At 46.9% G+C, this 16,635-nt stretch overlaps 1 protein-coding gene across 2 annotated transcripts in view; it reads left to right on the forward strand.

Moving 5' to 3' along the window:
- LOC149334648 (glucoside xylosyltransferase 1-like) overlaps positions 1-16,275 on the forward strand; it is a 222,253-nt gene extending 205,978 nt beyond the window's left edge. For both annotated transcript variants that reach the window (XM_089556296.1, XM_089556294.1), the window contains 6 exons: positions 2,785-2,993; positions 4,654-4,801; positions 7,339-7,470; positions 11,539-11,731; positions 12,730-13,043; positions 14,989-16,275. In XM_089556296.1, coding sequence (XP_089412422.1) covers positions 2,803-2,993; positions 4,654-4,801; positions 7,339-7,470; positions 11,539-11,731; positions 12,730-13,043; positions 14,989-15,165 — 1,155 coding nt within the window. In that variant the 5' untranslated portion in view covers positions 2,785-2,802 and the 3' untranslated portion in view covers positions 15,166-16,275. The remainder of the gene's footprint in view (positions 1-2,784; positions 2,994-4,653; positions 4,802-7,338; positions 7,471-11,538; positions 11,732-12,729; positions 13,044-14,988) is intronic.
- The last annotated feature ends 360 nt before the right edge of the window (positions 16,276-16,635 follow it).

The following is a 16,635-nucleotide window of genomic DNA, read 5'->3' on the forward strand; positions in this document are numbered from 1 at the left end:
AACGAAGAACAGTCAGGCATACGATAGTATGGACGCCGGGACACGCGGGAGTAACAGGGAACCAAGAGGCGGACAGGATAGCTCGAGGGTACACTTATTACCGAGCATCCAACGCAGGCGACCTCGAGGGGAACGAATCTGTACCCCAAGATTATTCGGCGATACTAAATTATTACAAGGGCTGCAGAAAGCGGTATCCACCACCGGACAACTACCTTAGCGGAGAGGACTCTGTCGCGTGGAGGCAGCTACAGACGGGCTCGTACCCGAACCTACACGTACTTAACAAAATGTATCCAACACAATACAATGACAAATGCCCTTGGTGCCAAGAACCCCCCACGCTGTACCACATAACGTGGGCATGCAGAGAGGATGCTGCATGCCATCAGCATCTAATGCTGCATGCTAGCAGCAGAGCTAATAAAGTTTTCACTCACTCACTCACTCACTCACTCACTCACTCACTCACTCACTCACTCACTCACTCACTCACTCACTCACTCACTCACTCACTCACTCACTCACTCACTCACTCACTCACTCACTCACTCACTCACTCACTCACTCACTCACTCACTCACTCACTCACTCACTCACTCACTCACTCACGAAGGACTCCATAATCACATTCATTATTTTACCAATTATATTAATCTAGTGGGGAGAACTTTCCCTCTACGCACAAAAACCTGAAGAAAGAACAAGAGGTTACTTGGCGGCGTCTGCAGTCGAGATCAATTCGTACCCCATCACTCCTTGCGCTCATTTGTCCTGATCTATAGAGCCCGAACTGTAAACACTGCAGCCAATGAGCCCACTACTGCCACATCTTGTGGGACTGCAAAATAGAGCCACCTCCGGGTGATTTATCTACCGCTCGTCCTCTCGAGTGGTGGGTGACCATGCTGGGTAGCCCTGACCCCAGACCGCAAGTTCTGGCGACGGAGTGGGCTGACGAAGTAGTCGAGGGCTATGTACTCTCGACCACTTAACGCGGCCTCTTAGCACCAAGCTCTTTCCGACGAATAAACTGTGTTACAATAAAAAACAAGCATTGTGAGATTCAAAGTTTGTGAGGAACAACACTTAGAAAAGCAGAAAGTTGGGCTCGTTGGTTGATATGCACACACTGAAAAAATTGCGCTTTGCCCTCGTGTTTCTGCGCAATTTTTTCAGTATGTGAAGAACACGCCCAGGAATTTTGTTCTGTCTGGAATTAACTTGTATATGCGTCAGAAAATGAATTTTTACTTGGTTCTTTGCCAGAAAAGTTGAATCGGCGATGAAGGCGATAATGATGATTAACATTTATTGTATTCAACATAGAAGTTGGCCCGTCTGCGAGAGGCCTTCAGTCCTGATCGCCGAAGCGCTCTCCGTTATTCTTTCGTCAAATGTACAATTAACTATTCATTGGCTTCCTGTAGCACAGTCTTTGCAGTCCTGGAAGCACTCAGAGATAAAGAACCGGCCCTCCCAAGGTGAAGCAATCCATATTTGCCTGAACCTCCCGAAATATTCCGCTGCGGCCGAAACTGCTACCATGTTCCGGAAACACCTCAGTACCATACTACGGATTGATGTTGAGACTCTGAGAATGTAAGGTATTCGATATCGCACTCGGATACCTGTCGAAACCATCCTTTTAGCAGGCTACGTGATTGGAAAATTAGCGCGAAAAATGGGACGTACAGAAGAGTAAACATCACAAGTAATTTCGTTCTTTTTTATAGCCACAAAAAGCCAAACAGCCCAGCTTTTAATACGCTCACCACACTATGTGGCCAACGTCTTTGATGCTCATCGCGCCTTTCCATCCTTGCAGATTTTCTACAGACTCTTTTATTCGACTAAAATTATTAAATATACAATACGAAAAACAATAATCCAAGAAAGTTGTCGATATGCGGCCCACAGGCTAGTACGTCCATGCGTTTAGCTGTGTTCAAAACATTTGGCTAAATCTCTAATAGCCGTAACCGAATTGGTGCTAGCACGTGTTACCCGCGCGCCTGTGGTATACGCGCTCGACCTGAAGTGAGCCAATCGCTCCTCCAGCCACGGGTGCTGTGGTGCGCTGACTGTACCCTCTGGGCTTGCAAAGGACAGCGCGCCCTACACTCTCTTACTTCCCTGCAGCTCTCTTGTATTCTTGAATCACAACCTTTTTGCATCGCCGTGGATTCCTCGCAAATAGATCATTAGCGCTGAGTCTGGTCATATTTCCTTGGACCTTGCAATACTCAAGTCGAACAGTCTTGGACAAAAACTTTGAATAGTTAAATATTGTAATTAGCTCCTATCGAATTATTGAAGGTAATTCTTCCGATGCGAGCAACATCTTCCTTTTATATTTTTCCATCGCTCGTTTTGACTGCCATAGTAAACCAATGCGGAACCTTTCTGACGACAGGAAGAACATTAATAGCAAAGAAACACGTCTTCCGAGACATCTGCGGATATATTGATAATGAAATCTTGCAACATATGAAAAATTGAAAGCGTTCGTCCGTGTTTTTTGTGTGTTCCTTCTACGTGTGTTTGTGCTTCTTCGCTGCAATATGAATCAACATATGAAAAATGTTGAGTTCATAAGCAATTTATCGCTGAAAAAAGCTTTTGTCCAGAATTGCTCTCTGAGTGCTGCACCGCGTATGGCTTATGCACTGAATATTAAAGTTATGAAATAGTACTATACATTTTGTGCGCCACAACTATTTTGGTTTATGCGCATGTTGTTATAGTCCTAATTCAGTAAATTTGCAACATTTGGTTCTGCAGTGAGCGGACTGGTTCGCCATGACCCAACTGAGGCCTGTTCACGTTTTGCTGTGTCTCTGTCTGCTGGCTGCGATCGGAGGACTGACCATCACACATCTGGGCTACATTAACATCGGCTCCAAGTGGTCCAGCTGGCCCAGATATGCCGAAAATGGAAACCAGGCCCCCCTTCCTGCCACTGCCGCCCCTCTGGTGCGGCCATCACCAAGGTTAGAACTCCTTTGACGGCCCTACTCAAGAGTGGGCTCCATGCAGAGTTATTCTCTTGGTAGTATTGCTTATATTTATCTGCGATTGATGTGAATACACAATTTACTTATTTGCAGAGCAATGCACCCACAGAAGTTCTGGCTTTCTCTTTTCAGTGCACGTCGAGTACAGCCGCGGAATCCGTTGACAGAGCCACTTATTCGAAAAGGATGCATGCATTGCTACGCAGTGCACTCGCTTCACATTGCGATAAATACTGTCACTTCGATTGGGGGAACTACTTGGTGATAAGGGTTGTGATACGAATAGGAATGAACTGACGAACAACGTGCAAGTTTTCCAGTCCTTGAGCTCCTTTCATATTCTCAGATAAAGGTAGCGAGTGATATCACTGCAGCCTGTTGCATTATGATTTCTTCTGTCAAGAATCCCGGGAAAACTACCAATTGTAATGACAACAGGGAACAATAGATTAAAGAACAGAACACTTCGTTATTTCTGCTCAGCTCCAGGCACATGCGCTAAATTATTCCTGTCCGAGAGCTAAATGCACGTATAGTTGAACGCCTTTTATGGAATTTGGTGTTTAGCGTTCGGATGTTCCACACGTGTGATAAGAAATGCCTCGAAAGGTTCTATTCACATGGTAGCTTAGTTAACCTGCAGCAAATTAAAAAATGTCATCGGGCTGTACAAAGATGGATTAATGCACAGTGAAGGTTGCCGTCTTAGAATCACCTTAGAATCAACGGTCGTTTAGAATAGTCTTAGAAGATATGCACCTTCACTTGTACCTCTTTGTTTAGGGCGCGGTTGAGATGTGCGCCGAAATGTGAGACAGTTAATGCGGCATTTCCTTTCCTCAAAAACCAATTTTGTTATTAAAATTGTGAACAACCGTTTCCCGTACATCGCTCCTGGCGGTGTCCTATAATATCTCGCAGCAGATAGGCTACATATAAGGTTCGAGGCTAGCGCGTGAAAGGATTTTGAACCGACTCTCCGAGTGTTTCACTCCGACCTTTGTGGTGTAATGGGAACGACCGGCAGCCGTTGAAGCGTTAGGACGAATAAGTCGACGAATTGCAGTGCTGGATCCTGAGTGACTCATGGAAGTGTGCTAGTCGTGACGTTCTTCCATCTTCCCGATCTTCCCGTGCCCGTGTGCTGTGCGATGTCAGTGAATGTTAGTGAACTCCAGGGGGTCGAATTTTCCGGAGCCCTTCACTACGGCGTCCCTCATAGCCTGAGTCGCGTTGGCGCGTTAAACCCCAATAAATTAAATCAAATCAAATGAACCACTTACATAAGTTGGACGAAACCCCGAATCTGTAAGTGACTTGAATGTTTTGTGTCTTTATACGTAGGCCGGGAAAAAAACCCACAAAGGCAACTGTCACAACAAAGCGTGCTCAGTTTTGTTGAATCTTTTCTGGTGAACTCTAAAGCCGTTTCCAGAACCCTTCTGTTTAAGTAGTAAGCTGAAGCTACTGTGAGTTCCACAAGAGAAATGGTCTGCGATTTTCCACGCGCATTCGCAAGAAGCTGCCTGCGAGTGAAGTGTGCAGCGTTTCCGTTTTAAGCCGTAGTCTTTTAAATGTCGAATAAAGCACTGCATTTGAATGGTTCTCCAAAATCTCATCTGTTTACTTACCGCAGGCAGAAGATGACCCTGGTCTTCGTAATATGCGAAGACCACTTCACGCTCGGCCTGGTTGCCATCAAGTCTGCGGTGGCCTACTCTACTACACCGCTGCATTTGGTCGTCATCGCCGATGATCACAACCTGAACAAGATGCGGAAGGAGGTGAGCAAAGATGGAGGCTTGGATCTCGAGCTTTATGAACTCAAAACTTGACTTTTCCTTGGGTTCGCTACTTTGTCCTTGTAGCGATGAAGCTACCCTTAGTCACAAGTGAAGAAAAGACGAAGCATATAAGCCGCATAATTGGGCGTGATGTGCAAATTTGCTAGTTTCCCACAGTGGTAGACTTTATATTTTTCTCCTGAATGCCAGAGAGAGGTAGTAATATTTTTATGTTACCTTTATCCGCGTTTACCTTATGAACTTTATGTGTTTCATATCTAGCGTACTAAGCCGCCACGGTGGCTCAGTGGTTATGGTGCTCGACTGCTGACCCAAAAGACGCGGGTTCGATCCCGGCCGCGGCGGCTGAATTTCGATGGAGGCGGAATTCTAGAGGCCCGTGTACTGTGCGATGTCAGTGCACGTTAAAGAACCCCAGGTGGTCGAAATTTCCGGAGCCCTTCACTACGGCGTCTCTGATAGCCTGAGACGCTGGGGGACCTTAAACCTCATAAGCCAAACCAAACATCTAGCGTACTGTCTTTTGTCGAGTTAATACTGCGAATCTAAAAGCTGTAAAAATAACTCTCATGAACTGGAAACGTTGCATTATGTTTAAAAATGTTGCATTTTGCAGCTGTAGAACTATGATATTGAAGTACACGTAATTAGCTCGGGGTGAGCACAGGCTCTCAACAACTTTCCCTTCCGGCTATTTGCGCTATGAACCACTGCAGAAACTCAAATCATCGCTGTAGTATTGTGGTCGCAAATTGGGTTCACCGCTTTCTTGGCAAACATCGCTGCAACTTCCTTCCAAAGTAAACTGATAACTTCACTGCATGTCTATTCGATTAAACTAAAGGTTGGTTTAGTTGTTTTATTAGGATTTAACGTCCCAAAGCGACTCGGGCTATGAGAGACGCCGTAGTGAAGAGCTCCGGAAATTTCGACCACCTGGGGTTCTTTAACGTGCACTGACATCGCATAGTACACGGGCCTCTCGAATTTCGCCTCCATCGAAATTCAGCCGTCGCGGCCGGGATCGACCCCGCGTCTTTCGGGTCAGCAGCCGAGCACCGTAACCACTGAGCCACCGCGGCGGGGTGAACTAAAGGTTTGACCGGAGTTCGCTTTGCCAACTAGTAAAGTCATGTCAGAAAGGCTTGCTTATAAAACACAAAGCATCTTTACTTTTTTCAGAAATGCTTTCATAGGCGTCCTTTTTCATTTTCGACATGTTCCTTCCATGCCGGAAGAAACAAGGATGTGATTTTAGATAATATTTGCTCTCCTGTATAACTGCTCGGCGGCTGCGTTGGTAAAATGGGATCCAGCCAGCTTTTTCTGTTTACGTGCTTGCATTTCAGCGGCAAATGCAGAGCAACACGTTACGTCCCCTTTTGGAGCCCATCTGTGTTTCAAATAGCCCTGAATCACGGCTGATTGTTGTTGCGATTTCTTATAGCAGGCGAGCGCTCTGTCTTCTCTTACCTACATTCAAGACGATCCTCAGGATTAAAACAGCGACTGACTAACACTGACTGTACGGCGCAGCACACCGTGCACTATTTAAGGCGGGGATACAAAGTAAAGAAAAGATACAAGTGTACCAGGACAGCTGTCCTGGTACAAACAAATCTGTTAATCCCTCCATGATATCTCTCACAACCCATTAACACATTCTTGGCTCCAGAGCAGCCAACGGCATGTGAAAATAGGCCTAACGGCAGCAAAAATCTGCTCAAAATTTTTTGATAATGAAACAAAGAATCGGTCTCTTCTTTCGACATTGTTTGGAGCTAACAGAGCGGACAAGCAGATAAGGCCAGCCGCCGCACTGTTGCTTTAGCGCAGCTAGCCTGTCTCTTCTTGCAAACTGACTTAGCTTTGAGCCTTAAAAATCCAAGTATTCATTATTAACGCTTGAAACAAATTTAACGTGCTTTTCTGACGCCGGTTCCCAGACCCTGACCGGGAGGCGAACCCTGCGGGAAATGCAGAGCTCTTCTTGGTCGTCATGACGTTGGCGCCGTGCGTACTCGTAGTGCCTTCCGGAGGTACACACATACTATTCCACCGTTGCGGACGAATATAGCCGATTTTGGGCTGACGGCGGTCCTCGTGTGGTCACATCGCGCTTTCCGCAAGCGGTCTTTGTATCACCATGCGTCGCGTTGTCTGCACTGCGTGCGCAGAGGTCACATGGATGGCGCACAACGCGGTTTGCTCCCCCTCGTGGTAGTGGGTCACGTTACAGAAGGCTCTTTCAGATAGGTTGTTCAGGCTGATTTAAACACTACTTGTGCACCGATAGCGTTACATCTTTGTCGCTCTTCGTGGGCGAAAATGAGTCCGTCAAAGTATATATTGTTTCTTTTGTTAAACGTCGTAATTATATTTTAGGCGTTTTTTTTCGTTTTTTTTTATAAACTAGCTCCAAGCTTAATCAGCCTGCCTGGCCGCCCGATGTTTCTGACCTTTACGCCTTGTGTTCTTGTTTGTTTTCCTTCCCTCCTTCGGTGTGGCGCTTCAAGTACGCTTCTTGGCCAGCGAGCGTGAGAGAGCGAGTCACGTGCGACGTGCGGCCCGTGTGGTTCCCCAAGGACGAATACTACACGTGGTGGGCCATGTTCAGGCCATGCACCACGCAGCGGCTCTTCCTGCCGGTAGGTGCGCCCGTTGGGGCTGTGTACTTATTAATACAGACATATGTTGCACGCCTAGCTCTGAGATACATTTCTCTCGAGGGCCTCGAATCTGGCAGCCTTGGTGCCATAGGTAGCATAAGAGGGTTCTCGCACAGCCTCCGCTCACACCGTTCGACCACGTTCCTAGGGGGCACTGGCGGTAATACAGGGCGCACTCCATCCACCGCTATTAACGAGGGTGGCGCTGGTGAACACTCTCAAGGATCTCTTGCACTGCACATAAATGCCCGGAAAGTTGCAAATCGAAAGCCGTCGCCGTAGCTCAGTTGGTAGAGCACCGGACGCGAAATTCGGAAGTCGTGAGTTTGGATAACACCGGCCGAATATGGTCTTTTTTCTTCTGCTTTTATTAATCTACCATTCATCAAAAACTACTAATTAAAAAACACATCCTCTATGCTCCTTGGTTTCGGTGGTTCTTGGCTTCCGTGTTATATTTTTTCTCTTCGTAACGTAAATCTTCGGCGTTAGAAATGCGGTGACAAGGAATAGAAATTTGATCCAAATTTCATGTCGAACAGTATCAGTAAATTAGTACATTGGTTTTTGAGGAAAGAAAATGGCGCACTATCTGTCTCACATATCTCGGCGGATACCTGAACCGCGTCGTAAGGGAAGGAAGGAAGGTAGGAGTGAAAGAAGAAAGAGAGAAAGAGGTGCCGTAGTGGAGGTCTCCCGAATAATTTCGACCACCTTGGGTTCTTTAACGTGCACTGACATCGCACAGCACACGAGGGCCTGTTGCGTTTCGCCTCCATCGAAACGCGAGCGCCGCGGTCCGGTTCGAACTCGGGTACTCTCGCAAACTAAACGGAAAAAAAAAACAGTCACACAAGACGAGGGACAAGATGAGTGTACACACCACAACGACTGGACCAGTCGTTCTGGTGTGTACACTCTTCTTGTCCCTCGTCTTGTGTGACTGTTTTTTTTTCGTTTAGAATGTACCTACTGGCCCGTATTTCAACTCTTCTGCTCGCAAACTAGACGAGCGCCTTAACCATTGAGCCACAGTATCGGGAAAATTTTTTTTGAAAACTGGAAAATTTGAAGATTCTGTTATGAAATCATTGTGCAGATATTTAGCGTTGCCTTTGATCACATCGAACCGTTAGGGTTTGGTTTGGTTTAACGTCCCATAGGGACTCAAGCTATGAGTAACGCCGAACATTAAGAGTGTCTTAGAAAAGCAATGGGCAACGCTTCTGACGATAGAAAAAACGTTAATCGAAAAAAAAGGAAGCCTGCCGTCGGGGGCTGTTCGGATATATTGATTGTCATAGTGAAAAAATTGCGTTCATTATATTAAAGAATTGCGCTCATAAATGGTTTGCGGCTCAACAATTTTTTGCCCAAAATTGTTTGGTACGTTGCGTGGAGAGTTTTGAGATACTCGAAATTTAACTTGTTTAGAGTGTTTATTTCTTGAAGTGGAAATGTTTGCGGCTTGGAATAAAAAGCGCTTTGAAGAAAGGCACCAGAGTCTTCACGGTCATATGAGACGACCAGGAACGGTGCTTTGCACACAGCCGCCGTTCTGGTTTCAACTCACCGCAACGACTGCGATGCACGTCTGCTGGCAGTTTAAGTTGTGTGTTTTTTTTTAGTAATAGCTACTCAAGCCACCGTCTTTTGGTGCAATAAATCGTCGGGGGGGGGGGGGGGGGGGGGGATTGGCTGCTCAGAACGTCCTCACCTCGAACAGGGGATATTGGCATTATGAGTACCTTTTGAGTGCATCGATACTTAAATGTCCTCACAGGATGTCCTCAATTTGTACTGTGCTGGACGACTCGAGGATGAAAGTGCCTCGAAATCTTAGATTCGCCCTATCACTGGACGATTTAACCAGCTGTCCTCTCGCACTCGGCTCTCATCACTTAAACCTGCACGTTTATTAAGTGGCATGTGCGTGCAATAGCGAGATAATGAGGGAATTAATTATGACCCAAAAATTTATATCCTTTGAGGAGATATCAAGATATTTTTGCTTTTAAACTTGGCCTTATGTACTGCATGCATCTTGGACTGCATGCATCTGGGTTGGACTGTTCCGATTTTTGGGCCACGCGCCTTTTGCAGTCAGGCAGCAGAATTCAACTCCAGATAGAGCTCTGTCTGTGGCCCTGGTTATGCCAAACCCGCCCTGCCCCTCTTCTTTTTGCTTATTCTGGCTTGCTTTTCTTGCATTAGTGAAATACATGAGAGCGCAAAACGGCAACACAGACGAGTAAGGGAACAGGACGAGCGCTGCTCCTCGTTCCCTTATTCCTCCGTGTTGCCGTTTCGCGCTCTCATGTCTATCACGAATACGCACCAACAAGCCCAGCTTCAAGTACTTCTTTTCTTACATTAGCCTTGAATGCGGGACTCCTATGGAAACAAAGTTCTTGATACAAACCCTGAAGTAGTATAGAAAAGGTCCCCAAATATGATCCCCAATACAGCCTCAGTATGGCAACGGACGGACAAATTGATTGCAGTTGAGGACCCGTCAGGGTCAACCTGAGGATGTGTAAACATTCTGATGTAGCATCTTGAGGTCGTACTCAGGACGTCTTGACGTTTTCTGGTAACTATCGAACCGGATCTTTACCTTCACTGTGATGATTGAAGACGTGCGCACATACATCACTGTTTTTCATAACACCGTACCACTGACCCAACTTATTGTTTTTATGTACCTGTATTTTTTTTGTGTTTTTTCATGCACCTTCATATCATGCAGTATTGTTGTTCCTTTTGCTTTGTAATTATTGTGCTTATGCTATGTTGTTTCCGCCGCAGCCAAGGGGGGCGCGGCCCCGTCAGGCATGTCTATTGCCTTTTGTCGCGTCCCCTAAGGCATTTCTGTAACGGAATGTCTTAAATAAAGAAAAAGAAAGAAAAAAAAAAAGAACTGCCGAGCACTCCGTGGGTGCTTGCGCCGTGAAGGAAGGAAGGAAGGAAGGAAGGAAGAAAGAAAGGAAGAAAGAAAGGAAGAAAGAAAGAAAGAAAGGAAGAAAGAAAGAAAGGAAGGAAGGAAGGAAGGAAGGAAGGAAGGAAGGAAGGAAGGAAGGAAGGAAGGAAGGAAGGAAGGAAGGAGGGAAGGAAGGAAGGAACGAACGAACGAACGAAGGAAGGAAGCCAGAAAGGTGTCGCAGTGGAGGGCTGCGGTTATATTTTAACCATCTAGGTTGAAATTCCGAATGCCGCAACCAGTGAAGGGAAACATGAAGGCGATGAAAAGAAGGAAGAAAGAAAGAAGTCAGCAGTAAGAGCTGTCAGTACACAATGCACATGCAAGTAGGCACGGGGCAGGTAAACTGAATGGCGGCAAATATTTTTGTAAAATTTAGTTCTTTTTAGACACAAACTTCACTTGTTTCAAAATTCACAATCTGTGAAAGAGGTATCGCTCACAATAGTTTTGTGGACATTCCAGCCGCCGAAGGGCCACGGAGGTCCCGAAAAATAAAATTACAATTTCAAAACACGAAGAGACACGAGGAGCATAGTACGCAAAGGCATCTTTAGCCGCATTAAGACAACCCAATTCATCTTTTGAAGCCACTGGCGTTGTTTGTTCCATCTCTTCGGACGCGCTGGTGTTTCTGCTGCGCCGCGTTTATAAAATAAAACATTGTGCATCCGAAATGTGATTACACCACCGTAAACTTATCTGAGTTAGCACATAAACTGTTTTCTGATGGTGAAGGTGGATTTCTATGGCCCAAGGATATCTATGGCCAAAGAACTCCGTGGCACAAGGTATTTTTCTTCCTTCAAGGTGGGGTTCAAAGACCCATTTCTCAAGCATTTCACTCTAAATAAACAGAGCACCTGGCCACGGAAAGCTTGTACCCACTGTATCACCGGTGGGTACTCGGTGGCACTGGGGATCGAACCCAGCACCTACCGCATGCGAGGCGGATGCTCAGACCACTCGGCCACCGCTGCCGTCATAAACTGTCTTGTAATGCTGGCAATCGGCCCATTCAGGATGAGAAAAAATAAAATCACTCACGCGAGACCCTCTTCCCGCAGAGTATGCTTCCGGATGTGGACGCTGTGCTGTACTCGGACACCGACGTGGTGTTCGTCCACCCGGTGGAGGACTTCTGGCGCATGTTCTACGCCATGAACGAGTGGCAGATGGCTGCAATGGCGCCGGAAACCGAGAGTCTCACCGAAAACTACTACCTGAAAAAGGCGCTCCATCCGTTCGTCAGACCTTTCGGTAAGACGGCGATAAGTTCAGGAGGCAGCTTCGTAGTAAATGAAACAGCAAACCTAGGAAATAATTCAGATTAAACTTTTGTATTGCGCATCAATCGCGACATTACAGTTTTTTGGGAGGGTACATTTGATGTTCGTCCCAGCAGCCCAGTCCTAGATTGCCAACAGCCCGACAGGTGTCAGCAGAGGCTCCAAGTTACTGCACGTTTCCCGCCATAAAATTGCCAGTCAGATTTCGGACAACCGCCATCGAGCCGCGTAGTATTTGACTTTGCCAGCGTGTCACTCAGCAGCACGCTCAAGCACTTTGTGGCCCTGCTTTGTATTGTTCTAGTGATTAAAAGTAGGATCGTCTCAAACGAAGCGCTTCCTAGGTCAAAAGGATCTTGTTGTGCACCTCCTTTCAGTAATGTTGGGCATTTTCAATCCGAATGTGCACCCTTCTGTGGAGATCGCACGCTGGAAATATACAAAACCTGACGTTTCGGGCAGTTCACAGGTATGTAGTGCATTATAGTGTGTGTGTGGGGGGGGGGGGGGGAGGGGGGGTTCGTTAATGAGGTTAAACGCATTAAAACGCTTACACTCTTCGAAGTAACCGTGGGGTTTAAAGGGCGCTCGATGCGTACGGCGTAATAGTGTTTCGCTCAAGATGTCTCTCGCTGAAGAATCTGCGCACACTCAGATCTTTTTGCTGATTTAGCAGTGTAGAGGGGCAGGCGAGTTGCGCTATCACCCATCTTTAGCGGGATGTTTCGCATGAGGACTACATCGACTGCCTTTTTGGGTCAGTAAAGTTGAAAAATGAATGGTGCTGATGAAGCTGTTCTGTTTTATATCTATCCCCCTCGCCCCTTGAATACCTTCTCTGTGAGGTCCACCAAGTTTGACCATGTTGCCTCCAAAAGTATTCTGCTGCTTGCTGGAACACAGAGCTGTACATAAAGAAGGTAGCAGCGAAAAGTTGTACTGAGGCTATGTCTCTCTCTACCTCCTCAGCTCTGAACGCGGGCCTGCTGCTGATGAACCTGACGCGGATGCGAGCCTTCGGCCTGGAAGAGCGCGTGCTGAAGCTGAGGCAGCAGTTCCAGGGCCGCATTCCCTGGGCCGACCAGGACCTGCTGAACATCGTGTTTGCGCGCTACCCGCAAGGCATCTACACCTTCACCTGCCGCTGGAACTACCGCTTCGAGCACTGCCTCGGCAGCGCCCTCTGCACCGACGGCCCCGTGGCGGTGGTGCACGGGGCGCGCAGGCAGGTCCTGGACAGGCTCGAGCCGGCCTACATGGCGCTGCACGAAGCCATGCTCCAGGTGAGCGCAGTGCAGCCTAGCGATGAGCCGCGAGTGCTTGTGCCCGACTGTAATGAGACTGCATCACCACACCGCAAGCTACTGCTTTTCTTCATGCCGATTGGGCGTTGGCATGCCAGTATCGCTTTTGCTCTATCCCACCTTGGGCGCTCTTTACACTTGTGTGCTCCGAGTGCCGCTTGCGCGTACGTTGCCTCAATCCCCTATTTCAGCGCAGGTGTCACTCCCCTAAGTGTACTGGTGTTGACCGCGCGAAGGCGACGGCGGACAGCTTACCAGCCGTGCTGAGAAAGTAATTATCATAATCCCACAGTGTTTTACATAAGATGGGCAAATATGAGATTATTTGCGTTGCCAGTCGACATAATCACACAACTGCGCTAGTACCTGTTCGTTTATTTTTAAACACGTTCCAAGTGCTTAAACAGGTAGTAAAAAAAATAAGGCAGCCTATATACGTTTTCTAACCCGTCCCTTTTCATCATCTTCAGCCAGACTATGCCCAGTGCAGGGCAAACGCCTTCGGCATATGTCTCCAATTAACCTTGTGCTTTACCAGCTATGGCCCCCTATCCCCGCAAACGTCTTAATTTCATCCGCTCATCTAGCTTTCTGCCGCCTCCTGCTACGCTGTTATAGTAGATAAGATAAGAGTGCAAAACTAGATAAGAGTGCAAAAAAATGAAAACGGCACCTCCACCCTCGGCTTTTTTCAGAACTAGACTATGGTGACGTCACTGCGGACCTCCGAGGCCAAACCAAAGCACCATTCATTTTCATGCTTCTTCAGCACTGAATTCTATAGTTTCAGACGTGAGACGGGTGGAAAATGCTGTATCTTAAAATAGATATTCTCACCAGTAATCCTCTACTTTGCTCCTGAATAAAAACACATAAACGTAGTCACAAAGGACCTAAGGTTTGATTTTTATTGAGCAGTAAACCTTGGATTGAGGTTTCCTTATTTCAGGTTCAAAGTGTGCGGGAGCGTCCAAGTAAAGGCATTAGTTCATCGTAAGGGAGTATAAAACTTGGTCACTGCTGTTCATTTGTATGATGTCCTTCTTTTCCTGCGGGTCCTTTAGCAAATCATTGTGAATTTACATTGGTATCATCCCTAAATAGTTTACTGTTCGCTTTGAACCCTGAAGAAAATTGCGGTATCTAGGTTGCCACCGGGCACAATGTCGGCCTCTGTAAGGCGGGCGGTGCTAAAGACAAACGAACAAGGCTTCATATCCGCTGAACAGCAAACTCTAAGTTCTGCGATTTATTCTGAGCAAGATTGAAAACTACGCAGAAAGTTTCTTTAATAACGACATGACCTTGAGTGCCCAGAAGAAGTTTGTGGTGATGTACTGCGTGTTCGATATTTACCGAACCGGCCGTAAATAATTATCCTGGGCAAAATATAGTATATACAGGCCAAAACACAGACCATAGAGTAGTCTATGATGCTGCACGCTTTTCGATAAGCAATTTAACACTGGAACTTGCATGCATTTTCCGCAATCGGTAATAAACTGGAATCAGCTGCGGCTGAAATGTAGTCCAGACGAGCGGAGAAGCCAGTTTGACAGGCTGCCCCATCTTGCGCCCTGTGTGGCAAACAGTGTCCAGCTGCGGGGTAGAGAGCTTCGAAGCTCGCAAAATGACGCAGCCACTTGAATCGCGGCAGACTGCAGTTTTCCGCTGATTCCAGAAAATGATGGCAAGCTACGACGCTAAATTAGTAAAAAAAAAAAAGACGGGCCATCATCAGCTGCGCCACGGCTCTTCCCTGAGCCGCAATCACCAGTATTTTGCGCAGCAAAATGTTTTACAAACCGGCCAGGTAAATGTGGCACAAGCAGTACAAGGGACCTCTTCTTACAGCCCATTGGCTGACTGACTTCCTGTTTGATAACGCTGCACGCAACCAACGCGCACCTTTCTCCCTTTGCAGTACAACCTGGGCGAGAGCCTCGTCGACCGCTTCATTCAGCCGCTGAACGAAAGCCTGAGCAGTGTTAACGAGACAGGCTGCACCGTGGAGTTCAATAACCAGCTGTACCTGTGGAAGCTTTCTGCCAGTCGCGTGGATAGTGCGACTGCCCAAAACGCTTCCGAAAAGGCGTCTTAGGGTTCCTGCCTACTGCGCTGTTGTCAAGACATCCATGGTGACGATGTTAATTGCTGGTGCCAACAGTGGATCCTGAACTGCATGCGGCCTGTCCAATGGAAGCAGTGCATGTACGGCTTACATCAACACCTTGTGCAAATGGTGCGTACCGTGGTTAAACTGGGAGTGTTTTCGTCATCACCTGCAGCATAACGACGTCCTCTGCAGTGCAAACAACTCTGTCTGTACTGTGCCACTGCCATTAATCGCGTGCTGCGCCAGCTTTCTTCATGCGCCAAGTGTTGTTTCTGAGCAGACAACTGACGGTCTCGTATTTGAGAACCGTGGGATCGCCAGTGTTAATAATGCTTGGTCGTTGCGCCATGCGCCGGTAGCACACGAGCGAGAAAGCAGGAGTGAAGTCAGTCTCTCGAGACGCCTTCTATATAGAGGCGCAGCTCGTCGACGGCATGAAACCGCGCACCACCGCGCAGCAGCGTCAAGCAAAGGTCTAGCCGCTCGGTGTTCGTTCTCCTTCTCTGGTTACGTCTGCTCTCCGGTTTTGAGTCTGCTTCATTTTCGTGAGAATAAAAACAGCCTGAAATGTCCACTTTGTACTGCCGTATCGAATTCGGTCTCTCGGGCGGATCTAGCTCCCGCTACAAACTGGTGACCAGGGCGCATTGAACAGCCAATCCCAACCTTGACCGTCCAAAGGCGCTGCGACTCGGGTTCGCTGGAAAGCGGAAGTTTCGGTGCGCGCTTCGCAGTTCGTCTGGGCCTGCACCGCTTCCCACGAACCTTGGAACGTCGTCGGCGTCGGCACGCATTTCGTCAGTACAATATCGTCCCCATACAAGATATGTTCGAATTGCGCACGTTGGGCTCATTTTATGTTTTATCACGCCCTTTCAGACAATTTATTTCTACAATCGCATCCCTTCAACATAGCAGCAATAATGCATTTACACGTAGCACTGATTTATGGCAAACTCCCCGTTTCCGCACCAATTACAAACTGCAGTCTCTTTAGCACAACCTCCCGTTAATTTTAAATAAACACTCGCAATTTACCAATTCTAGCCTGAACCAGTTGCGACAGTACTTTGTGTCCGTATAGATGTTCTGGTGAATAATTGTACTCCATTGTTCCAAATATTTTTCTTTATATTCTTTCTTCTCATCACACAACCATTTTAACCACATTACATAAACTGTTTGTTATTTTCTTATGCACTGTTTTTCTGTTTCGTTTTGGACTCATGTTATTTATTTTGATTTTGAACGCGTTTAAATCATCCATATGCATGTTTCTTTTTCAGTTTTACATTACTTGTCCGTCTTGGGTCCGTCTTGGGTCCCGTTTTATTTTTAATCTATATTAACGACATTGTTCCCATATTGATAAAGATGTTACAGTGAGACTTTTCGCTGACGACTGCCTGCTCTACTGTGGTATAAATAATACAGATAATCAAAAAGCGCTTAATG

This window comes from Amblyomma mixtum, chromosome 8 (assembly GCF_055824585.1).
Source record: "Amblyomma mixtum isolate Tamu chromosome 8, ASM5582458v1, whole genome shotgun sequence".
In the NCBI taxonomy this organism is placed as follows: domain Eukaryota; kingdom Metazoa; phylum Arthropoda; class Arachnida; order Ixodida; family Ixodidae; genus Amblyomma; species Amblyomma mixtum.